General features: G+C 31.5%; 1 protein-coding gene across 2 annotated transcripts; it reads right to left on the bottom strand.

Moving 5' to 3' along the window:
- Positions 1-16,774: 16,774 nt before the first annotated feature.
- On the bottom strand, positions 16,775-22,561 carry LOC131606354 (uncharacterized). Of its 2 annotated transcripts, XM_058878600.1 has the most exons (5): positions 22,231-22,561; positions 21,407-21,469; positions 20,812-20,903; positions 19,328-19,429; positions 16,775-17,136 (listed from the first exon to the last, which is right to left on the bottom strand). In XM_058878600.1, exons 2-5 carry the CDS (start codon positions 21,407-21,409, stop codon positions 16,968-16,970), a joined length of 366 nt encoding a protein of 121 aa, XP_058734583.1. In that variant the 5' UTR covers positions 21,410-21,469; positions 22,231-22,561; the 3' UTR covers positions 16,775-16,967. The 2 variants fall into 2 exon arrangements, 1 of the variants encoding a protein (XP_058734583.1); XR_009284812.1 differs by lacking the exons at positions 20,812-20,903; positions 21,407-21,469; positions 22,231-22,561 and adding an exon at positions 19,941-20,078.
- Positions 22,562-26,488: the final 3,927 nt, after the last annotated feature.

The raw sequence follows: 26,488 nt of genomic DNA, 5'->3' as shown, positions 1-26,488 counted from the left end.
GTATTGACTGTTGGTTTGAGTATTTGTAGGTTAATAATTTTGTTGAGTAGGGGGTTGTGAGTAAGTGGTCTGATAATTTTATGAGGGGGGTTTAGAAGTTGAAGCTTCTTGTGTGTAAGTGGTTTGGAGTGGGTCCTATAAATATCCATCTGTGGAGAAAAACTCAATTGCAACTAATCTGTACCAAGTCATATAATTATTTGTTGGTTTAGATTCGGTTGGCATCACAGCATCAGGTAAGACTCATTGACTACGGTGCCTTCATTTGTGACACTTAGATTTAGAGAAGTCTCTCCAATCGTCAAAAGTCTATTGTTCATTAATTTTACGTTGATTCCATTGTCCAAGGTTCAACGACAGATCTTGGATTTGTTGACGCATGCCGAATTGTAGTTTCACACAGTCACTATGGTGCATCTACATAATCGTGAACCCGATGATTGGTGTGCTTGCAGTCCCAACGACCGCATCTTCTTCTCTGATTCCATGATGATGTTCCATACCTAGATATGGCCGCTAAATAAACTGTAGAGAAAAAACAAATTAGATCATAAAATGGATAATATTAAAAATAAAATTATTATAAATTGATTAGTTTAGAGGAAATACATTGTCTGGTATAAGGTGATCCAAGAGATTACGATATTAAATGATGTAGTGTCTAAGACATCTATTGTAAGTCATACCACGATCCGACCATCTAAACCAAAAAAGTTAAAATAAATTATTTAAAAATAATAATGGGTAAAGTAAGTAAATAAAAATAATGTTATTAACTTACTTTTCTTTTCTGCATGAGGAAATGTAAAGCTGTTGTTGATTTCCTAAGACAAAAAAGGAATCCACAAGATCTTTCATGTCAAGATTATTTGTGAGATATTTCTTGGTTTCGTGCAATAAACCTATATTTTTGCTTCCTAATAGGATGCCATGTACATATAATACAATATAACGAATTTACTCCCAGTGAACTTTTAGTATACGGAATCATCAACTGAATTATCCTTAAAACCAAATGAGGATATAACTTTGATAAAATTTATAATGCCATTGACGAGAAATTCGTTTAAAGCGATAAATAGATTTCTTGAGTTTTCAAACCATAGACTTTGAGTATACTACCACAGTTTTTTGGTTGCACCACACACACACACACACACACACACAAAGAAACGAATCAAATTACACCAAGGTGTCAAACTTAGTAACATGACATCTCCGATAACTCTTTATCACATAACAAAATTTACTGTTGGATTGAAATATATTATCATATAGATTATGTGTATAAAATTTAACATCAATCAAAGAAATATATTAGAAATAAGGATTAACTAGTTTTTAATTATATATATTGATATAAATTAATTTGAAAAATAATGAATATTGACATAAATATACATACTCGCATAATAACTAGAATTTAAATTAAATATTATTTAATTATAAAATATTTTAACAATTCTAATTTTAAAAAATGAATATATATATATATATATATATATATATATATATATATATATATATATATATATATATATATATATATATATATATATATATATATATATATATATATATATATATATATATATATATATATATATATATATATATATATATATATATATATATATATATATAGGGCATATCATATGAGAATGACTTTTTTATATGAGAATGTGAGAATGAATCTGAATCATTGGATTTTAAAATAAATGGTGGAGATTATGTTTGAATATTTTTTTCATATACATACATATATATATATATATATATATATATATATATATATATATATATATATATATATATATATATATATATATATATATATATATATATATATATATTTCATTTGAGAAACCATAAATGTTGCATTCTCTTAGCAATATATAAAGTTTTAGTTTCAAACCATAGATTGATTCCTTACAAGTCCCTAAGAAAAAAGAATAAATTAAGTTTTGTGAGATGAGTTAGGTGAAGAAGGAAAAACAAAGGGCTTCGTGGTGTCAAACTAAAGTCTAAAAACGTGTAAGTTCCCTCTTGAACTTATCTTGCAAAACAACAAACAAAAACAATGTGCAAGTAACATCAACTTTTGCACCCCACTCATAAACATATTTTTTCCCTTTCATTGCACTTTCCTCATGTATAAGGAATGTGATGTTGAATTTATCCACTCAATTTCTTTGTAGATAGTATAGAGTGATTATAAATTTTTTATGTTTGATTTTTTTTTTGATAAGCAATGAAATTTTCTATAAAAAAAAAAGAATTTTATGATTTTTTTTTTGTATAAGAAAATTTTTATGTTTAATTTTGATATATCAAAGAGAAACAAATGAAATGAAAACAACTAATCAACCAACAACACAATATTATATTTTATGCAAATCTCACATAAATTATGGTTTCTATTTTAGGTATCATTGAATTAGTAATCAACTTAGATTTTACTTACTTCTCACTCATATCCGAAATTATCATAACTCCTTTTTTTTTTTTTTTTTGAAAATTAGAGGTATAAGACTAATAAACTTTTATAATATACATCAATATTTATAAATTGTATAGAGAAGTTTATATAGAAAGTATGTGACACAATAAATTTATTTTATGTTTATTATTGTGAGAATTTTCAGTCTTATAATTTTAAAAACAGTTTTAAAAATTGATATTACCAAACAATTTTTTTCTATTTCCTTCTGTAAAATATTTTTTTAAACAATATTATAAAATATATTTTGTATTGAAGAGTAATTCAATATTCAGAAGATGAACATCAGAAGTTTTGATGTGGGCTGATCTTCTGATGGTTACTCAGAAGATAGTGTTGACCAGAAGATGTTACCTTCTGGGTCCCATTAGCTTAGCTATTTCTTAGTATTGTACTGTTTGTACCTTAAACTTGTTCACTAAGTTTATGCTGTTAGGGCTGATGTGGCAAGATTTTTCTTTTGTATAAATAGCCTTGTAGTAGCTATCATTTATTAATAACATTAACAACTTTATTCTCTCTCATTAATCTTTGCGCCGTTATTCTCTTTGTTGTCATCTTTATTCTTTGTGCACCAACAATTGGTATCTAGAGCTCCGGTTCCAAACACAGGGAAACACGAGTGAACGTGAGTTTGTGTGACTGTGTGATTGATTTTGTTTCTGGGAAACAAAGTTGTGTTGAATCACATTTTTCTTGGTTGTTTGTGGGTTGGGAAACACTGTGTGAGTGTGAGTGAAATCTGATTTTTCTGCACAAGTTTAAAGATGAGTGGAAGCAACTTGAATACCAAACTTCCAGTTCTTGATGGTAAAAACTGGAATAGATGGATGATTCAAATGCGTGTATTATTTGGTGCTCAAGATGTTCTAGATCTTGTCACTAGAGGATATGTTCCGGTTGCAGCGGATGCAACGGAAGAACAAAGAGAAGCGCAGAGAGAAATGAACAAGAGAGATCAAAAGGCGTTGTTCTTCATCCATTAGTGTGTGGATGTGAATGTGTTTGAGAAGATTTCTGATGCTATGACGTCTAAGGAGGCGTGAGATATACTGGTCAGGTGTTACGGTGGTGACATATCAGTAAAGAAGGTGAAGCTTCAATCCCTGAGAAAGCAATATGATAATCTCAACATGAAGAATAATGAGAAAGTTTCTGAGTATATCTCTAGAGTGATTGTCATCACTAATGAGATGAAGGCTTGTGGAGAAACTCTTTCTGAACAAGTAATCATAGAGAAGATATTGAGGTCTCTTACTCCTCAATTTAATTATATTGTTGTATCTATTGAACATTCTAAAGATCTGGAAACCATGAGAATAGAAGAGTTGCAAAGCAGTTTAGAAGCACAAGAGTTGCGTCTGACTGAGAGAACTTCTGAGAGAGAAGTTGAGCAAGCTCTGAAGGCTTCATTGTCAAGAAGGACCAGAAGCATAGACATGGTGATAGATTCTAGAAGGAAGCCTCAACTTCTGATGATAAGAAATATCAGAAGGGAAAGGATAAGAAGAAAGTTCAATGTTACTGTTGCAAACAGTTTGGACATTTTGCTAGAGACTGTTTGGCAAACAAAGGAAGGAAATCAGAAGAAGCAAATATAGCTAGAGGTGATTCTAATGACGAACCTGTGCTATTGATGGCTTCAGAATCTGAAGAAGGATGCTCGTCAGAATGGTGGTGTATGGACACTGGGTGTTCAAATCACTTGACTGGAAACAAACAATGGCTGATAGACTTTGACTCTGAAAGGAGGACAAAGATCAGATGTGCTGATGATAAGTATCTAATTGAAGAAGGTATGGGAAATGTCAAATTCAAAGTGAAGAATGGAAAGACTGTTCTGATCAAGGATGTTTGGTATGTTCCTAGAATCAGAAGCAATCTGATGAGTGTAGGTCAGCTCATTGAGAAAGGTTTCTCGGTTGTTATGAAGAACAATCTCTTGAAGTTGTATCATTCCAATCAGAAGTTGATTATGCAATCTGAACAGGGAAGCAACAGAACATTCAAGGTGAATGTAGAAACAGCTGAAACAGAGTGTCTGAGTGCTGAAGGCTCAGAAGGTGATAGTAAGCTGTGGCACAAGAGGTTGGGGCACTTGAACTATAGAAGCCTGGGGCATCTAAGTTATAAGAAGCTTGTACATGGCATTCCAAAGATTGTGAAGCCTGAGAAGTCATGTGAGGTATGCATGAAAGGAAAACAACCCAGATTGCCATTTGTATCAGAAGTTGCTCCAAGAGCAAAGCATGCTCTGGGAGTAGTGCACTCTGATGTGTGTGGACCATTTCCAGAACCTTCACTTGGGGCAAATAGGTATTTTGTGTCTTTTGTGGATGAGTTCACAAGAATGACGTGGGTAACACTTATCAAGTTTAAGACTGAGGTGTTCACAGAATTCCAGACGTTCAAGGTGAAGGCTGAGAAGCAGAGTGGTCAGAAGATAAAGATTCTCAGAACGGATGGTGGAGGTGAGTATAACTCTACAGAATTCCAGAAGTTCTGTGATGATAATGGAATTGAGCATGAGGTTACTGCTCCTTATACTCCTCAACACAATGGTCTGGCTGAATGTAGAAACCATACTTTGCTTGATATGACGAGAAGTATGCTAAAAGAGAAGAAGCTTCCTCACAATCTATGGGGAGAAACTGTTACTAATGCAGCATATGTGCTCAACAGGTGTTCAACAAAGAGGCTGAAGGAAATTGTTCCTTTAGAGAAGTGGACTAAGGAGAAGCAGAGTGTTAGTCATCTGAAGGTTTTTGGTTCTGTGTGTTATAAACACGTTCTAGAAGCTAGAAGGAAGAAGCTGGATGATAGAAGCAAAGTGATGTTATTGGTGGGGTACCACAGTACATGTGCATACAAGCTCTATTATCCAGAAACTAATAGAGTTGAAGTCAACAGAGACGTCATTGTGAAGGAATCAGAAGTTTGGGATTGGAGAGAGTCTCAACAAACTTCTGAGGTAGAGATAACTTTTGAAGAAGAGTTAGAGTCAGAAGATGAAGCATCTTCTGAAGACGAGTCAGATGGTGAATCTGATTCTGATCCAGATTCTGATGATGACCCAGAATCTGGTGGTAGTCATGATTCTGGAAGGGAAAACTCTGAAGACGTAGAGTCTGGAGGACAAGCTTCTGGAGATAATCATGAAGGTGGAGACTCTGGAGTAGTTGACTCTGAAGTAGTTCAACAACCACAAAGAGTCAGAACAATACCTAGAAGGTTTGCAGATTTTGACATGTTGCAAGACACAAAAGTTGACTCAGAAGGAGATGTCATTCAGTGTGCCATGTTAGTAGATTTTGAACCAGTGAGTATTGAAGAAACGCTCAAGAAGAAGGTCTGGCTGAATGCTATGAAAGAAGAACTTGAGGCTATAGAAAGAAACAAGACTTGGAAGCTGACAGAACTTCCAAAGAAGAAGAAAGCCATCAGTGTCAGATGGGTTTTCAAGGTAAAGCTGGGCCAGATGGATCAGTTGGTAAACACAAAGCGAGGCTAGTGGCTAGAGGTTTTCTTCAGAAACCTGGACTAGATTACTTTGAGGTGTTTGCTCCTGTAGCTAGACATGAAACAATCAGACTGGTGATTGCGTTAGCTGCGAACAAAGGTTGGTCCTTAATGCATCTGGATGTAAAGTTTGCATTTCTGAACGGTCCATTACAAGAGGAGGTATATGTGTCACAACCCCCTGGCTTTGTGAAAAACAATAAGGAAGGGATGGTGTACAAATTACATAAAGCTCTGTATGGATTAAAGCAAGCACCCAGAGCTTGGAATTTGAAAATTGATTCATTTTTCAAGAAGCAAGGGTTCCAGAAGTGTGAGATGGAATATGGAGTATATGTGCAACATTTTGGAAGCAATATGATTCTGTTGTGTCTGTATGTTGATGACATATTGCTTACGGGGAGTTGTCCAGAAGATCTGATGAAGTTCAAGAAGGTGCTGATGAATGAGTTTGAGATTACAGACCTTGGGAAAATGTCATATTTTCTAGGGATGGAGATTCTGTACTCAGAAGATGGTATCATTCTGCATCAGCTGAAGTATGAGTTAGAACTTCTGAAGAAATTCAAGCTGGAGAATTGCAAAGCTGCTGTTACACCGTCAAAAACGAATTAGAAGTTGGACTCTGATTTTGAAGGAGAAGATGTTAATGCTACGATATTCAAACAGCTGGTTGGTTCTCTAAGGTATTTGTGTAATACCAGGCCTGATATATGCTATGCAGTTGGATTGGTTAGTAGGTTCATGAGTAAACCTAAGTGGTCCCATTACCAAGCTGCTGTCAGAATCTTGAGATATGTCAAGGGAACTCTGAAGTATGGCATATTGTTTCCTTCTGGGAGAAAGGAAGAATCATAGTTATTGAGTTATTCTGATTCTGATTGGTGTGGAGACAGAGTTGATAGAAGGAGTACTTCTGGATATTTGTTCATGTTTCTGTGAGGTCCTATTTCTTGGAGTTCCAAGAAGCAACCTGTTGTTGCTCTATCAACCTGTGAAGCTGAGTACATCGCAGGCGTTGTAGCTGCATGTCAAGCTGTGTGGCTTCTGAACTTATTAGAAGATCTGAAGATTAAAGTGAAGAAGCCTCTGAAGCTGATGATTGATAACAAGTCTGCAATCAATCTTGCCAAGAATCCGGTGTTACACGGAAGAAGCAAGCATATTGAGACTAAGTATCATTTCTTGAGAAGCCAAGTCCAGAATGGAACATTAGAAGTTGTGCACTGTAGCACCCAGAAGCAGATGGCTGATGTTCTGACGAAGGCGATCAAGACGGATCAATTTCTGCTCTTAAGGAATGGAATTGGTGTTGTCAGCTTTGATTGAAGAATATGAATTAAGGGATGGTATTGAAGAGTAATTCAATATTCAGAAGATGAACATCAGAAGTTCTGATGTAGGCTGATCTTCTGATGGTTACTCAGAAGATAGTGTTGACCGGAAGATGTTACCTTCTGGGCCCCATTAGCTTAGCTGTTTAGTAGTAAGGGTACTTTAGTATTTCTTAGTATTGTACTGTTTGTACCTTAAACTTGTTCACTAAGTTTATGCTGTTAGGGCTGATGTGGCAAGATTTTTCTTTTGTATAAATAGCCTTGTAGTAGCTATCATTTATTAATAACATTAACAACTTTATTCTCTCTTATTAATCTTTGCGCTGTTATTCTCTTTGTCATCATCTTTATTCTTTGTGCATCAACATTTTGAAAACTAAAAAGAAAAATTGATTCAAACACGCTCTAAATGCTTTACTATCCTAAGACAAATAGACATGATATTGTTTTTCTTTAAGGATAAAGGTTAAAATGTTCAAAAAGAACAAAAAATTCTATTTATGATTCAAAGGGTCAGCAAAATATCACTTGCTCACACTAGTGTTATCATGGGATGTTTTGATTCTAGAATCTATGACATGTTTTTAAGAGCTCAAATTCTAAAATCCATGAGGTATTTTTAGAGGTCCTGAGAAATTTGAAGGGTAAGAAAATAAACTCACTTAAATATTCAATTTTAATTTATATTATACTATTCAATTTTTAAAAAATGTTTATCCTATCTAACTTATTTTTTAACGGAACATGTTAAAGTTCTCTTCATAGAAGCCATAACCGATTCTTGATGAAGAAAAAGAAGTGAAGAAACTGAATGTAACAGAAAAAATAAATGAAAGAAGAGATAAGATGATCTCAAAATGTATTGGATGCAATTATTTCATTTTGGATAAAGGTACAAGTGGCAGTACAATAAGTATTTATACACTACAATACAAGTAGAATATTAGATCTAATAACAGCCCTTAAATCTAATTAATCTAAGCCACTAATACTTCAACAGAACCCTAAGCCAAAATCCAAATTATCTTGTTTCAACTAACTTACGAATTTGTTTTATTACTTCACAGAGTCTCCTAGCCTTATTTACATGTTTTAATTGAAGGTTAGCCTGATTTATTGTATTATTCTTCACTGATTTCCCCTAGGGTTAGATGAGTAAAAAGTATTAGACTTCTAATATATAGGAATAAAAGGTACCTATTGTATAATATTTTACCCCTGTATAGTAAATTTTAGTAACACATTTTATTGGTTTATATTTTCATTAATATAAACATTGATTCAAAGATTCATATTTGTATTCTTTTTGCACAATGTCAGATGAAAATGTGTTTTTTTTTATCAATTATTTTTTTTATTTTTTAGTATTTATTGTTAACAAAAATTATAGGGACATCACTCTATTGATTCGTCTAAGGCACCCAAATTCAAATGACCGACCCTATTATTATAAATAATTAATTCAACTTTTTTAGAGGGCAGATATTATATGCTTTTTAAATTGATTCATTATTAAAATAGAGCGTACCTACAATATTAATCCATATGAAAATAGCAAAGAAAAATAATATTCTTCCATTCAAAATATACACTACAATGTATTTACTATTCACCAATATGGTGAATAGTGTTTTTATTAAAAAAAAAAATTAATTTTGGATTAAAAATATTGATATAAAAACTGTGTGATTAACCAACTTCATAAACATTTCTACACTACATTAATCAATATTTTATACTTTACTAACCAATTTTATTTTATTACTAAATTATTTTTAATATCTTGACGTTTATTAACCAACTTCATCTTTTTATTAACCAACGTTTTACACATTATTAACCAACTTTATTTTACTAATAACAAATTATTTTTAATATATTATTAACCAACTTTGTATTACTAAAAAATTATTTTTAATATCTAGGCCGTTATTAACCAAATAATAAATTTTATTAATTAACTTTTTACACTCAGTTAACTAATTTTGTGTTATCACTATTCATGCACTGTTCATATTACTATTAACAACCATTGTTTATGTACTATTCATATAACTATTTTCTATTCTTATTAATGTTCACGGTATTTTGTGAACATTAAATTGAATCTATAGTATAAGAAAATTAATGGTTGTGGAAAAGTCAAAAATACCCTTATATGATTTTTTGCCACCACATTAAAATTGTGGTTTTTTGGTCTTTGCACCATAAAGTTCTTAATCTTATTAAAATAATACAACTCTTATATTTTATCAAACTTATCAAATCTCTCTCCATTCTCATTTTTTTTCTCTTTCATCACTTTCTCACTTCTTTCTTCAAAAAAAAAATTTATTATTGATATATATATTTTTATATACGAAAAATGGTATTTATGATCGAAATGATTTTTAGTCAAAAATGATATACGGGAAAAATTTATTCAAAAAATCTCTTATTGATCTAAATATTTTTATATACGGAAATTTAATATTGACTCAAATATTTTTTGTAAATGATACCTAAATAAAAATAATATTTGTATGCGGAAAAATTCTATTATTTACGAAAAATGGTATTTATGTTCCAAATATTTTTTATTCAAAAATGATATACGGGAAAAAATCTACTATTGATCTAAATATTTTTATATACGAAATTTATTATTAATCCAAATATTTTTGTAAATGATATCTAAAAAAAATGAAGTTTATATACGGGAAAAAAAAATCTATTCTTGATCTAAATTTTTTCTATACGAAAAATGTTATTTATGATCCAAATATTTTTTATTTAAAAATGGAATAGGCCAAAAAATCTATTATTGACCTAAATATTTTTATATACGAAAATTTGATATTGATCCAAATATTTTGGTAAATGACACCCAAACAAAAATAATATTTGTATATGCAAAAAATTTATTATTTACGAAAAATGGTATTTATGGTCCAAATATTTTTATTCCAAAATGGTATACAGGAAAATAATCTACTATTGATCTAAATATTTTTATATACGAAATTTTCTATTGATCCAAATATTTTTGTAAATGATACTTAAACAAAAATGAGGTCTGTATACCGGAAAAAAATCTATTATTGATGTAAATATTTTTATATACGGAAAATGGTATTTATGATCAAATATTTTTTATTTAAAAATGGTATACGGAAAAAAAATCTATTATTGATCTAAATATTTTTTATACGAAAATTTAATGTTGATCCAAATATTTTTGAAAATAATACCTAAATAAAAATAATATTTGTATTATTATTTACGAAAAATGTTATTTATGATCCAAATATTTTTTATTAAAAAATGGTATGCGGGAAAAAAATCTAATATTGATGTAAATATTTTTATATATGAAATTTAATATTAATCTAAATATTTTTGTAAATGATACCTAAACAAAAATGAAGTTTGTATACGGGGAAAAAATCTATTATTGACCTAAATATTTATATATATGAGAAATGATTTATGATCAAAAAATTTTGATCCAAAAATGGTATACGAGAAAAAATATATTATTGAACTAAATATTTTAATATACGAACATTTAATATTGATCCAAATATTTTTGTAAATGATATCTAACCAAAAATAATATTTGTATACGGAAAAAAATCTATTATTTACGAAAAATGGTATTTATGACCCAAATATTTTATATTAAAAAATGGCATACGAGAAAAAATTTATTATTGATCTAAATATTTTTATATACGAAATTTACTATTGATCCAAATATTTTTGTAAATGATATCTAAATAAAAATGAAGTTTGTATAAGGAAAAAAATTTATTATTGATCTAAATATTTTTATATACGAGAAATGGTATTTATGATTAAATATTTTAATCCAAAAATGATATACAGAAAAACAATTATTATTGATCTAAAAATTTTTATATACGAAATAATCAATTATTTATCTAAATTTTTTAAAAATATTTTTATTTAAAATAAAAAATATATCCAAATTAGCGTAATCGAACTGAACCCGTGCGTATACGCACGGGTTTTGTTAGTAGTGTAAGTATATAATATGGATGTATGAAACAAACTTCTAACTACCTAAAGAATTGTTAACTAGAGTTAAGTTAGAAATGAACAATTTATAATAGTGTTCTTAGTATCCATTATTTGTCCCAAAAAGGGATCTAAGGTAGAACAAAGGTTTTTATGCTTTTTATATGAATGGTTTTTCTTGTTGAGCTTTGGAATTGTTAGTATAGAGTGTGCATGTCTTATTTGTCTTGCCTTATTAAATGACCCATCTTAACTTTGTTTGTCTTGCCTTATTAAATGATCATTTTGTATATAGATTCTCTTTTTCTATATAAATATATCTTTCTTTTGAAAAACAAAGAGTTTAAGCATTACTCAATTTGAAAATTAAAAAATGTGAACTCAAACAAACATAAGAACTTCAATGCTATAATTCTCTAATTATAGTCTCAAGTGGATTGAAAAATGATTATTAATTATGACTATGACTTGATAACTATATTAAGAAAATGAGTCATTTTCCATATACTTCGAAATACTAGTGCTGTCTTTTTGGCATAGCATGCTCTTTGCTTGTAATGTTTATCAAAGACGCACGTAATGTGAATTTGTTTTTTTAATCAAGATATATAAAAAAAAAACCAAAAATTCTATAAAGAAAACTACAAAAGAGCTAAACAAGTTCAAATTAAAGAAAATTACTCATCAAATACAACCTAAAAAAAATAAAACAAAGGATCGTTGTTAAAATTATAAAAGTTATAATTGGTACGACTATATAAGACCACCTTCAAATGAAGGCCTTAATACTCCAAATAAGTGACTTTGTATCACTATAAAGTTTTGGTTGCATCTAGTTTTGTCTTTGTATTGTTTTATTAAATCCATAAATAGTAAGATATACTTAATTAAGATTATACGTTGCCGACAGTATTTCATCAAAACTATATGTTTCATCGATCCATTTTAACTAGATAGCATATAGCCAATTTAATATTTTTTTAAAAAAATTTGAGAAAAATCAGATCTCTTTCAAGAGATCATATTATATTGTGATAAATCTATAATTTGTCTTTTGTGGATTATTTGATAAACAAGTTAGGAGTTTGGTTAGTAGAAAAATTTGGTTGTAATAGAATTTGTTATGTTAGTTAGTGAAATAGATTTAGTTAAAGTTTGTTGAGTTGCTTAGCAAGCTATGGTATATACTTTAAGTTTGTAATGTTTATGAGTTAGTGCTATAATTTTATTCCTCTCATTTCAAACTTTAATCTCTTCTCAATTCTCAATGATGCAAAGTGTGAGTGAGTGAAAGAACAAAGCTTGAGTAATCTGTATATGTGTGTATTACTCAAGTGAAGAGTGTTTGTGTTTTTGTTTTTGTGTTTGTTCCAACATCTGGTATCTACTGCTCTGACTTTGATTCTTGGAAGATCTTGTGCAATAGTTTTTCATCCAAATGATTACTTTCCGGTAACTCTTCCCATTTTAAATGGAAATAAATATGATAATTGGTGCAAGAAGTTGAATGTGGTTTTTTGCTATTAAGATGTGTGAGATCTTGTAAGAAATGGAGTTACACCAATAAGTGATCGTGCCATTGATGATCAGAAGAACGCTCATAAAAAATTGAAGAGGAAATATTATAAAGCTCTCTTTATAATTTATCAATGTGTTGATCCAAATAACATTGAAAAGGTGGAGATGTTGAATCATCAAATGAGGCTCGAGATATATTGGAAAAGTCATTTGGTGATGCTGAGAAGGTGAAGGATAGGAGGTTACAAACTCACAAGAGATTGTATGAGTTACTTCAGATGAAAGAAAATGAAAGCATAGATGAATTCTTTACAAGGGTGAATAGGTTGGTGAAACCAATCAAGATGTGCGGTGAGGTGATTTCAACCAAGTTAATCGTTGCAAAGATCTTGATATCTTTACTTCCAAAATTTGATCATATTGTGGTAGCCATAGAAGAATCCAAAGATTTGTCACGTTTGACAAAGGAAGAACTGCAAGAGACTCTTGGGTCTCATGATCAAATAATGGTGGAGAGGTTTGTAAGAAAAACAAAAAGTGATGTGGGAGTATAGGCACAATCAAGCAAAGATAGGAAGGACAAAGGAAAATAGAATGACAACAAATGTAGAGGTGGCTACAACAATTAGAATGGTAGAGTTTAACAACAAGAAGAGATTTTATCGAATCAGAAACAAGTAGCAAACTAAGGTGGTCATTAATGAGGTAATACCAATAGATGAAAAGGAGGAAGAAATAATTTTGATAAAAGTAACATTGAATGTTACAATTGTAAAAAAATATGGTCATTTTGCTGATGAGTACTTTGCAAGCAAGAAGAATCAAGAAGATGATGCAAAGCTTGTAAAGAGAGATGATGAAGATGTGTTTATGATGTTAACAACAAAGGAGGAAGAGAAGTATAGAGACCAATGATATTTGGACTCAGAATATTCATCACACATAAGTGGTAGGAAAGACTGGTTTGTCAGCATCAGTCAATCCTTGATTAACAAAATGAAGTTTTCAAATGATATCACTTTAGCAGCTGAAGGCATTGGTAATGTCTTGATCATTAGGAAAGATGGTAAGAAGTCATTGATATTAAATATGTTATGCATTCTAAGCATGAAGAGCAACCTGTTAATTATTAGTTAACTGATTAAAAAAACTATAAAGTGATAGAGGACAAGATGATGATAGTACATGACTCATGTGAAAGATTGATCTTGAAGATATCTATAGGAACTTCAATATTGAAATTTATGTGTTAGAGCATACGTGCCTAGCAAGTTCATCTAGCATGGATGAGAGGGTATGACATTATAGGTTTGGGCATCTCAACTTTAGAGACATCAAACATCTAAAGAAGAAAAACATGGTTTTTGATTCACTTGAAATTCAAATTCCACGTGAAATGTGTGAAGAATGTGTGCAGGCTAAGTAACATAAGAATAATTTTTGCAAAGATGCCAAAAGCAAGTTTAGAGCCTTTCTTGAAGTCATATATTATAATATGTGTAACCTTATCCAAGTGGACTCAACTAGAGGTACCAAGTACTTTTTTACATTTATAGATGATTTTAAAAGAAAATTATGGACATACTTGAAGGAATTATGGTAGGAAAGACTGGTTTGTCACCAATATCAGGATATTGAGGACTAATGGTGGAGGAGAATATGTGTAAAGTAATTTTGATGCATTATGCGAAATAGAAGGAATAGTTCATGAGGTGGTTCCGCCATGAACACCTCAACACGCAAAGAGAAAGAACACACCCATCATGAGCATGGTGAGAAATATGTTGAAGGGAAAACATTTATCTAATTAACGATGGGGTAAGGTCGTGTCCATTGTAACATGCATCTTGAATAGATGCTCAACCAAAAGGCTATAATGGATTACACTATAGGAATGTTAGTATGGTGTCAAGTCAAGCTTGAGCAACTTAATAGTAGTTAGGTCTATTGCGACTGACCAATTGAGGAGGAAGCTTGATCATAAATCAACATAAATGATCTTGATTGGTTATTGTGGTTATAAGTTGCTTGATTTTATGAATAGGAAAATAATGTAGGTATGGTAAGTAGGTTCATACAAAAACCAAAATTTTCACACCTTGCAGCCACAAAGAGATTACTAAGGTATCTTAGAGGCACATTGGACTATAGAATTTGGTTTCCAACAACAAATGAAGGAAGGGAGTTCAAGCTTGTTGGGTACGCCGATTCTAGTTGGTGTGGTGATTTTGATGATAGAAAGTATATAAGAGGCTATGTGTTTATGCTCGGTGGTACGTCAGTTGTTTGAAGCTCAAGAAAAGAACCTATAGTGGCCTTATCATCATGTGAAGTAGAGTACATTGCAGTTTCACTCTGTGCTTGTCAAGCTAAATGGGTTGTGAACTTGATAATGAAATTGAAGGCAAGGTTCATGTAGCTAGGACTATGAAGATTGACAACATATATGCCACCAATTTGGCCAAGAATCCTATTGCATATGGAAGGAGTAATCACATAGAGATGAGGTTCTATTACCTTAAGGAGAAAGTAAGCAATGGAAGGCTATGGTTGGAATATTGTAGAAGTGAAGATCAAATAGCTGACTTTATGACTAAAGTAGTGCAAGGGGAATTGTTCAAGAAGCTTATGAGCATGATAGGTGTAGAAAGTTTAAGCAGAATAAATTAGGGGGTGTGTTAAATATATAATTTATCGTCTTTGGTAGGTGTTGAAATGGTAAAGCAACAAGCAAAATTTTTGGAAGTATTTATGTTTTATTGTCTCCACAAGGATTGGTGCGAGGGAAAAAATGTCGTTCAACAGTCTCCATGTTTATGAGTTTATGGTTACAAAATTTGTTTACATGTATAATGTACAAAATACAAAACACGGAAAAGTAAAGTATAGCAGAGAAGAGAGCTATTCAGGATTGAGTTTTATACGCCCATAGAATACGCAATCTACCAATCAATTAAACACAATATAAGAATTCATCAATACTATCACGTATCACCCACAATCAAAGTTATCTCTAACGCAAACACTACAAGAAAATTGAGAGATTGCGACAGTGATTTTGGCATATTAGGACGGTTAAAATCGTCGCAATTCGCTATCCGCGACGGTTGATGTACTGTCGTAGAAATGTGTGTCCCCAGCCTGTTTCGCGACAGTTGCAAAAACCGTCGTACACAACTGTCGGCCAACTTTACGACGGGTTGAAACTGACATAATCAGAAATTGGCGACGGTTCGATACCGTCGTGACTATTTTTTGAGTTTTTTTTAATCGTTGATGGCGACGGTTCGATACCGTCGTGACTATTTTTTGAGTTTTTTATAATTGTTGATGGCGGCAGTTCGATACCGTCGTGAATCTCTTATTCAATTATTTTTACTCGTTGATTGCGACGGTTCCATATCGTCGTGACTACCTTTTGAAATTTTTATTTTATATTATTTTTTATTATAGAATTTTTATTTAAATTATTATCTGCAAAAATATTTTTAAATATAATAATTTTTTTAAATATAATGTTATTTTTTATTTTCTACACTTTTTTACATAATATAATTAATTCTAATGGAGAATATTTAATATCAAATAAGCATCATAATATAAAATAATGTGAGTTCCAAAATCATCTAAAATGCGAGTTACATAATCATGTCATGTAGTAAGAAAAAACCCAAAACATATTAAATCCTAATCTTATAATAATAAGAATTATTTGCCAAAAATACATAAAAAAAAGTTCAAGATCCAATTAATTCATAGCAAAGTCTATTTTGTCCTTCTTGATGATCCATTATCTGCAACATTTCGGTTGTTAGACTCAGATGAACGTTTACCATCAACGGGTGATTCCAATCCCTAAAAATAAAAAGTATTAAAATAATACTCATAAACTTTAACTTTAAATTCATCAAAATGATATACCTATCTTTCACTAGAATTTTGCATTTGTCTTAAGAGTTCAATTTCCTCGTTCCTAGCATTGTCCATTTGCCGTAAGAATGCAACTGCCTCCATCAATTCATCAATTTTTGAGTTCTTTTCTTTAAGTGCATCAATTTCTTATTGCATTTCCTTTATTTTTTCACTTTCTGCAGAAGATGCCAATCTCGTAGATCTGTTAATCTGAGATGGCGTAACTCCAATTCCCATACTCCGAACATATCCATGTTTTTCTTTTCCAAATACTTTCTGAAATGCCTCATTTTCAGACACGAAATCCTTAATCGCAGCTTGTAGTTTTTCCTGCACATGAAAAGGAGCAAATTGAACAAACAATATTACCCATTTCTGTACATAAACAATCCTGCACCCCTATATATATATATATATATATATATATATATATATATATATATATATATATATATATATATATATATATATATATATATATATATATATATATAGGGGACGACTCAAGTGAGAACACTTGGTTATTTGAGAAATGAGAACAATGAATCACGACCATTAAATTTTGATTTGTTGATTTTAATGAACTGGATTGGTTTCTCTTTCTATGTTGATTTAAAATAATTATTAAGGATCATAGAAAGAGAAACCAATCCAGTCCATTAAAATCAACAAATCAAAATTTAATGGTCGTGATTCATTGTTCTCATTTCTCATAATAACCAAGTGTTCTCACTTGAGTCGTCCCATATATATATATGTATATATATATATATATATATATATATATATATATATATATATATATATATATATATATATATATATATAGGGGCGGATCTTCCTTGGGACAGGGGGTGGCCATGGCCACCCCAAAGTTTTTATGATTTTTTTTGAAAATAGGTATAGTATATAATTTTTCCAATAAAACAATATTTATAAATTTATAAAGCACCATGTTATCAAAAATATAAAATGGTCGAGTGGATATTGTTGTATAACTACAACCTCAATGTCACGGATCAAAACTTGCTGGCTGATGTTTAAATTGAAATTTTTTACTATTTCTTTAAATTTTATTGAATCTTTTTACAATTTTTTTTAAATATTTGTCTATGTATTCCCAAACTTAATATTATATTAAGTATTAATAATTCTTTTTAAAAATTCTATCCAATTTATTTATTAACAATAATGTCCATCCAATTCAATTTCTTAAAATTGTTCTAAAATAAGTTTTGAATGTATTTTTTTTACACTCTCTCATTCATATTTTGTTTGGTTATTGATTTTCTTTCCTCCTCGCATACAAACACGCATAGATTATTTGGTTCTTATTTTTTCACATAAAATGATTTCAATCAATTATCACTATACAAAATTATTGAACAAAGAGCATATAAAAATCATAAATCTACAAAAAATAAAGAACATAATAATATTGCTAGACACGTTGACAATAATTAGTTGATTTATGTTGACAATAATTAGTTGATTTTTGAAGATGTATCAATAAATTTTATAGTATAATTTGACACACTTTTGCACAAGGGTTTAAAAAAATATACAATTTATACATTTATTTTTGCTAGTAACAAAAAAAAGTGAAAGCAAATAGAATGATTTTTTTTGGGGTAGAAATGAGATATCTCTACGCGCAATTGCACAGACTAATCTTTCGAGTCGGATCCCTCAAAAAAATTTAACGAGGTTGTATGTCTAGGACCAAGATCGAACCCAAATTTTTTAAATAATGCGGAAAAGATCTCTTACCATCTCATTCAAGTGCTATTGGGTAAATGAATAAACATTTTTAACATTATATTTTTTTATTAGTTACTCATTTTTTTAATATTTGGCCCCCTCAACAATTTCATCCTGGCTCCGCCACTATATATATATATATATATATATATATATATATATATATATATATATATATATATATATATATATATATATATAACATACTATTCTTATCTTATTATATAACATACTTCATTTTATGATTGGTGTACAACATAAAAAATCACATACTGATAGTGCATCAAAATCATTATCTAAGAAGAATTACCATAGTTTTTGTTGAAAGTCCATCATGAAATGGTTTTAGAGAGTAAAAAAACAAATAATAGTAATGATATTATAATGTGGGACTTTTATTGAACAAAATTTGTTTATCGTATAAAATAAAATAATAGACTAAGAACTAAAGCAAAATTTGGTTTATGGTTTCTCATAAGCTGTTCATATTGCACTACAAGAAAATATGTTATTACTTGGTGTCGAGGATTACCAGACAATTTTTAGAACACGACAGAATTTACTCAGTTACAAAACTTTGATACACTTATCACGAGACAAACTAGCTACAAGACTAATTAATTAACTCAAATAATCATAATTCTCAACTTAATTTAATCAGTTTTTCGAGAGGTTCTTCCAATTTCTAATAGATGCCAAAAATTTTGATTTTTTCTCAAACCTGCTAACAAATATTTCAAAAGAATTAACTTGTACTTACATTATTGTGGTATGCATCTTCATTGACAAAAGACCCGTCAGACTTTTTATGAGAAACTGCATACATTTCTCCTCTGCTGTATGTTCGCCCATCTCTTGATTCCTACAAACAAGAACTAATATTAATTATTTGTACTATCAAATAAGGGTGGGCAAAAAACCCAACCGATCCAAACCGATGAATAAAAATAACAATCGAATGATAAAATTGAAACTGGTTTAACCACGATTCACCATTTTTGGTTTCTAGAGGTTTATTACAGTCGAACATATACTAAATTGTTTTTATATTTTTTCCAATGACTAGCTTACATACTAAGTTGCTTGTATTTTTTTCCATTGTAACTTGCAAATAGAGTTACAAACAACTTATCTATTAAAGTCTCTTTCTTTATAATAGACCTTTGGGCCTAGCTTTTAATATTATATTAATTTTATTAGAATATAGTTTGAATCTTTTATGAAAAGATGTAGATCGTAAAATTTATCATACTCTCTGTTTTTCTTCGCTCTCACACAGAGAGAGCACAATTCTCCTTCTTTATTGTACACAAATATCATACTTATTCAAACTAAATCTATAAGATCTATATAACATAATAATTATTTCTCACCCTCTAGATTCATAATACTCCGGTCATTTTCTTTGACCATTATGATTTTTACGTTCAATTAGTGGACGGGAATGTGCTTAAGTTGTCTAACCGTGGTAATAATCAGATCGGCATTTTCGGTCAGTCACCTACCGAAACCGTCTGTTTGTCCACTCCTATTATTAGGCGTAAAATCAACAATATATAGAGTTAGACATACCAACTCATGTTTCTTCCTTGCAAGAGACTTAGATCCGAGTGTATGCGGAGCCTTCAATTTTGCTCTATTCTGGGAATTTTTTTGGCCTATTTTCTACATTGGTAACAAATAAAAACACACGTTATAGATTGGATAATATACAAAATAGAGAAATCTAACAAATAAAAATACTACTATTACCTGTGTTTTTTCTTTCCGCCTATATTGAACAAAAACAGCCCACTCATTTTCCGGAATGTCTCCGCATGTTGGAAACTTTTGAAGATTTTCCTCCAATGTGAGATCCCATTTATAAGATTTGCGAAACAAATGATGTCGGCCATCCTTCCATTTCTTTGCAGCAGAAGAAAGTACAAATTCTTTGTCACGCCCATCATCCACAAGAAAATGACGCTAAGCATAAAAATAAAATTAGTTGACAAAGCAATTAATAATCACCATGAAATTAATTTAAAAACTATGGAACAGAGAAGACTTATAAAGGTTGGTATGGTTGGCGCGTATCTCTAGCCACGACAGCAGTTCTAACCTTAATTTCAAGAAAATAGTTCAAGGACCCGCTTAGATTATTTATCGGATATTTAATTATGGTATATGATCAAGGACCAAAGATAAATTTATCAGATATTCAATTATGTGTCATATACATGGGTGTGAATGAAAACTTCAAACCTTAATAAAATGGAGGCTGACTGTTTTCTGGGAATCGTTACTCGTTCCTGATCGAAGTGAGAAAGAAGATTCAACCCTGATTGATTCTCCACCTGCCAAGTAGCATAATTAGTTGAGCCAATGGATACCAATTATACCATTAATTAAGTGGTGCTAAAAAATATAACATTCTAGGCATTAAATAGAGAAACTACAGACCAAAGAGAAGCTAAAACAAAAATGTGGTTTAGCAAAAAATGGAAATTAAGGAACATCAAGAAGTCCTCTTGTCCCTTTCTAATGGTAAAGAATAATATATCAATGCACTAGATCAATAACCACCAGTACCAAATTATTGAGAAATGCAACTCAGGAGTACATATACCAGCAAAATTAAAAGATAATAGCAATTTTCAATTCCGTTACGCAACAACACTGTAGTGCTGCTAAATCCACTATTTGACTTTGTAGTTTGTACTAAATAGCGTAACGCAAAACAATAGCAATTTCTTCAAATTTCAATACTCAATAGGGCTTACAACATCGTTATAGCCTTTATTCAACAACAGTAACAGAAAAGTTAAAGCATGTAATATCAATCAAATATGCCGCTCACCATCCACAGAATAAGCAATAGTTGATGCAGTTGCAATAGACACACCTAAGATGCATCCAAAGCCTGAAATATGTATCAAAACAACCCAATATAATAAGCAATAAGTGGTTTATATAAGCTAAACTTGCAGAAATAAGCTAAAACCAGTTTATGAACATAGGGTTTTTACTTTCAATTTTAGAATTTGTTACTGCATTTGATATCAAACCTGAATCATAAATTGAAAAAAAATAATAAATAAAATTGAAATTGTTCCAACTACACGACAACTAAGCCTCATCAAATTAAGTGGGTTTTGTGACATAATCATACCATATCAATTGTGTGTTATAAAAATACATAAGACAAAACAGAAGACAAAACAATAATCTTCAGTGATCAGCTCTTTATAGAATCAGTTCGTTACAGAATCACAGAGCTCTGTAGTGAATAAGGACCAGATTAGTGTTATGTCCAAATGCCTAGATGATATAGAAATTTCAGAAAATGGCAATATACCTGAACAAAACTAAGGGTTTCCAACTATAATTTCTCATTAATCAATTATTTTTACTAAATAAGCTGAAATAAACAAGCACAAAATCAACTACATCAGTACTATATTTCAATTTAAAGTTAACCTAAAAACTCACAAAAATCAATAAAACCCTAAAGCAACAAATTAGAAAACCTAACATCAGTTTAATCTATTAAAACTCAAAATCAACCAACACAAATAGCTCAGCCCTAAGATTCAAGTGAATCTCCAATGCTGAAATCAATGTTAAAGAAGGAGAGAAATATGTGAAGAAGAGAACAAGGAAAAAGTGTTATAGATAACTTACAGTTTTGAAGAAAAATACGTTCGAAGAGATGGACAAAGAATGTTTCTTTTGTTTCAGTGTGAATATGAATGGTTTGAAAACAAAGAATCTGTGAAATAAAACCGAGCGTAGAGCGCGGGATAATGGTTTAGGGGATACGACGGGTGAAGTTACCGTCGTGCCCTTTGAGAGTTTTTTAAACTTTTAGGCGCGACGGGTATTTTACTGTCGTGAAAGGAGTTTTAGGGCGGTAAATTTACTGTTGTGACATAGATTTTGAGGATGATGAAATGTTAAGAGGCGCGACGGGTGTTTTAACCGTCGTGAAATGTGTTTTAGGGCGGTTAACTTCACTATTGTAAAATAAACTTTTCGTGAGAAGCGTACAAAGTAAAAGGTTAAGGGGGAGACGGTTGTTTTACCGTCCTAACATCAATATTAGGACAACTAATTTTACCGTTGTGACATGAATTTTAGGGACAGTTAGTGTCAACCGTCGTAACCACTGTCTCTAAGTGCCAATGACGATAGTTACCAGTAACTGTCGTAATTTTTGTGTCGTAAAACAATAATTTTCTTGTAGTGAAAATTGAGAAAACAACCGTATTGTCTCGTCGATAATGTCTCATGCAACTAAACAAAACGAAGCATTAAGAACTGATACTCTTGTGAATGTTAAACCTGAAGCTATCTCTAGCTCTTAGAATCTAATAGTGGCAAATATCTCTCAACTTCACATTTCCGGTAAATTTTCTTGAATCGTGATTGAACTTAATTGGTGATAATAGTGTTGAATAATTGAGATGATGATGATTAAGTTATTTTTAATTGTTGTTGTTGTGAATTGAACCTTGAGGATTATAATTGGTAATGATAAAGCATGTTGATGATGATGATTGAAAATAATGTTCAAGGCTTGTTGTGGATAGAGATGTTGTTGATTTGAATTGGAGATAATTGTTGTAGTTTAGATGTTTGACAAAATGTCTAGGTGAAATTGTGAGGCCTAATTGTTTTTTAATAGGAAAGTGATCTATTAAAAACAGAGTATAAGGGATACTCAACCGAAATACAAGACAGAAAACCTCTATCTCCCAAAACAAAAGAGAGGAAGATTATTCCAAGTGTAAAAATTACAACCATCTTTTAGAGTGCAACAAGAAGATAGCCAAATCCATGATCTAAACACAATGGCTGACATACAAACATCAAAAGAAGGGACAACCTGGTTGAATATAAAATCGTTTCTCATAATCTACAAACTCCAAATCGAAACTAGTCAAATAACACCTAAGATATTCCTGTTGAAAGCATGATTAACTTTGTTAGCATGAAAGAAAAATAGCTTAAACTCCTCCATTTTCAAAACCGTGACAACCCCTAACCACAAAAAACTCTTCTTCAAATGTTGTCCGCAAAAGTACACGAGCCGAAAAGATGAGAAACTGATTCTTCATGCAACTCACAAAACACACAGAGAATGTCATTCGGATCCGGAATATTACTACGATTAAAGAGATGATCTTTTGTAGCTATCCTATTAAGAATTACTCGCCACTCAAAGAACAATAACGTAGCCGGTGCTTCAATCTTCCACAATATATTCAAAGCTTTCACGACGTGATCTTGAAAAACGGTTACAACATTTACTGCTTCAGAAATTACAGCATAACAAGATTTAACAGTGTATGTACCTTCTGCTGTCAGCTTCCAAACATGGTTGTCCTCAGCTTCCTGCCCCGATGAAAAATCGTTCAGCAGCTCCTTAAAATGATCACCATTTGGTAGCAGCGTTAAAACTGTGTTATCCATGATATTCTCTACATTCCAACTCCATTTAGAACATGTCAAAGTTCCAGCTTCAGCCACGCTGCCTATTTTGTTCTTAGCAGCGTAAAAAATGTCGGGAAAAACTTCCTTTAAGGATTGTTCTCCCAACCAATTCAATTGCCAAAACGCCGAGCCTTTACCATTGTTCACTGTGCTCCAAACAACTCCTGTAAAAAAAATGGCATTACATAAAATAGAGTTATTGTGAGGCCTAATTGATGATAAGATTGTGCTAGAAACTTGTTTTTGCTATAACTTTCAAACCGTATGGATTTTTTTCGTTTATGATTAATGAAAACTGAGTTTCTCAGACCATTCGAAGCTCTCTACGCGAATACTTTCTCGATTCGGAAAAATTTCACTTTGTTTTTTTGCTGCTATAGCTTGTGCGAAAATTATCGTTTTAGAGCGAAATTTAGCCCAACCAAACGGTTTTCCTTGGAACTGTTGGCATGATTCTTGTTCGCTTTGTTTCCTAATTTTCCGGATGCTTTCTAAGTGACGTGTCTTTATTCGGAATTCATTTAGGCATGTGTATGTCGCATAATTGTGATTTGTAATATAGTTGTTTTTGTGCTAGTTCATGAAACTCAAAAAAAATACTTGTTACAAAGAGGTAAAATCTTGTGCCATGTTTTTTATGCTTGTTTGTGGCTCATTGATTCAAAATCCTTGGGATATGTTGATATATGAGCTTGATTGTTGAATGGTGCATGCTTGTTGTGTAATTTTCCCAAATTTTCATAAAGACGTAATTGTGTCGGATTCGTTATTTTTGTCATAATTTATTAACCGCTTTGAGTTTTTGCGAATGTGAATAGTGCTTTTTCAGTATGTCGATGATTCCAAATCTGTTTGTGCATTTACTTTTTAGTTTCGAGCACTTTCAATTTCTGAAAAAAGTTACTGCCAAAATTACGAAAATGCCATTTTGACCCACTTCCGGGCCGAATTAAGAAAAACCGAGTTCATTTTTTAGTCCGTTTGTATGTTTGCAAGCGACTATGCGATTTTCATTTAATTTTGAGCAACTTTTTTTTTACACTTATTTTTTGCTTTTCACCGTTATCACTTCCGGTTGATTCGATTTTTGTGCTTTGAGTTTTAATTGACTTGTATGCATATTTGATTGATGATTTGTGTGCTAATGCATTTAGTTTGCTAGTTTTGATTTCATTTCATGTTACTTTGTAAATATGTCATAATCGCTTTTTATCGTTTCATACTTTTTGCCTTTATTTCGTTTCATAATGCAAATGTGCAACTCCGGTTGCACTCCTTTTGTTTCTAACGTGTGCTAATTTGTACAAGGGACATGGAATGGTATTTCCGATTGAAGCGCTTTGCTTTGTGTTCCGCTTTATTTTTGGGACACGACATCATTCTCCCTATTATGTTCGTTCGTCTCCCCGTTTAGACATGATACACATATACCTTCATATTGTTTGTTGCTTGTATGTTGTGACTCTTTGCAGGTGTACTACACGGATATGCCGATACACATTGTGTCTTCGACGCGCGATTTATTTTTCGCGTCGTCATCATTACCCTTTATTGATGTTATGCCGTTTACCGGATCTCTTATATGTTTGTCACTTGTTGCCAGCTCGCACGCGGACCCATGTGTTTCTATCTTTTGGTTGCTATTTATTTACGGATTGATATTCGTTCAGTATTAAGTCTTTGTTCCCTTTTATCTCCTTCCGTATTTTCTTTTGCGCATCATTCATAACATGAGAAGTAGGATTAGACATTCATCTGGCCAGGTCCTCGTGGGAGGCTATATTTTTATGTGTTTATCTTTGTGCTTGCAGAAAAGTCCTCAAAGAAGGCAATTGATAAGTCCTTAAATTAGGCAAGCGGAGAGGGTTTGTAATCAACTCTCGCAACTTTCAGCTGAGTCGTTCTTATGCTCACTTTTTGCAAGTAGATGCTCTGAACATGTGCCCAAGATCCCATTTGAGTCTAAGACCTGTACAAGGCAAGTGAAAAAGGTTTAGCAGCAAAACCATGCACTTTCTATAGCTCGCATCGTCCGACGTTGATGCTTGGTGTACGCACGCACCATTCTTTTCCCCCCGATCTTTTCTTGCCTCGGTAACATGATACCGCGGTTAAGAGGGATTCGCTCCTCTTGTCTGTGGTCTGATCACCCTATTCCTGTTTGGTCTTATGCGTGGTTGCTTGTCTATGGAGGGACCCTCATTTCTTACTACTTGGCCTGCGCCTCATAGGTGTTTGGTTTTCGAGCGATGCTCGATTATTTGCTTTTTCTTCTTCCTTGTAGGTGGCTAGACGTAGCATAGTTTCCTCTTTGCATGCTAACATTAGGTAGGTACTTCCCTGTTGCATTAGGTTATATGTCATGCATTCTTTAAAACACAAACCACACTCTTTATTTTCTTTTGCCTTCATGGTGCTTAAGAGCATGTTATAGGATGCGAATGTA

This window comes from Vicia villosa, linkage group LG5 (genome assembly GCF_029867415.1).
Source record: "Vicia villosa cultivar HV-30 ecotype Madison, WI linkage group LG5, Vvil1.0, whole genome shotgun sequence".
Classification (NCBI taxonomy): domain Eukaryota; kingdom Viridiplantae; phylum Streptophyta; class Magnoliopsida; order Fabales; family Fabaceae; genus Vicia; species Vicia villosa.
The sequence above is the reverse complement of the archived record's forward strand: the minus strand, read 5'-3'. Positions and strand labels throughout refer to the sequence as shown.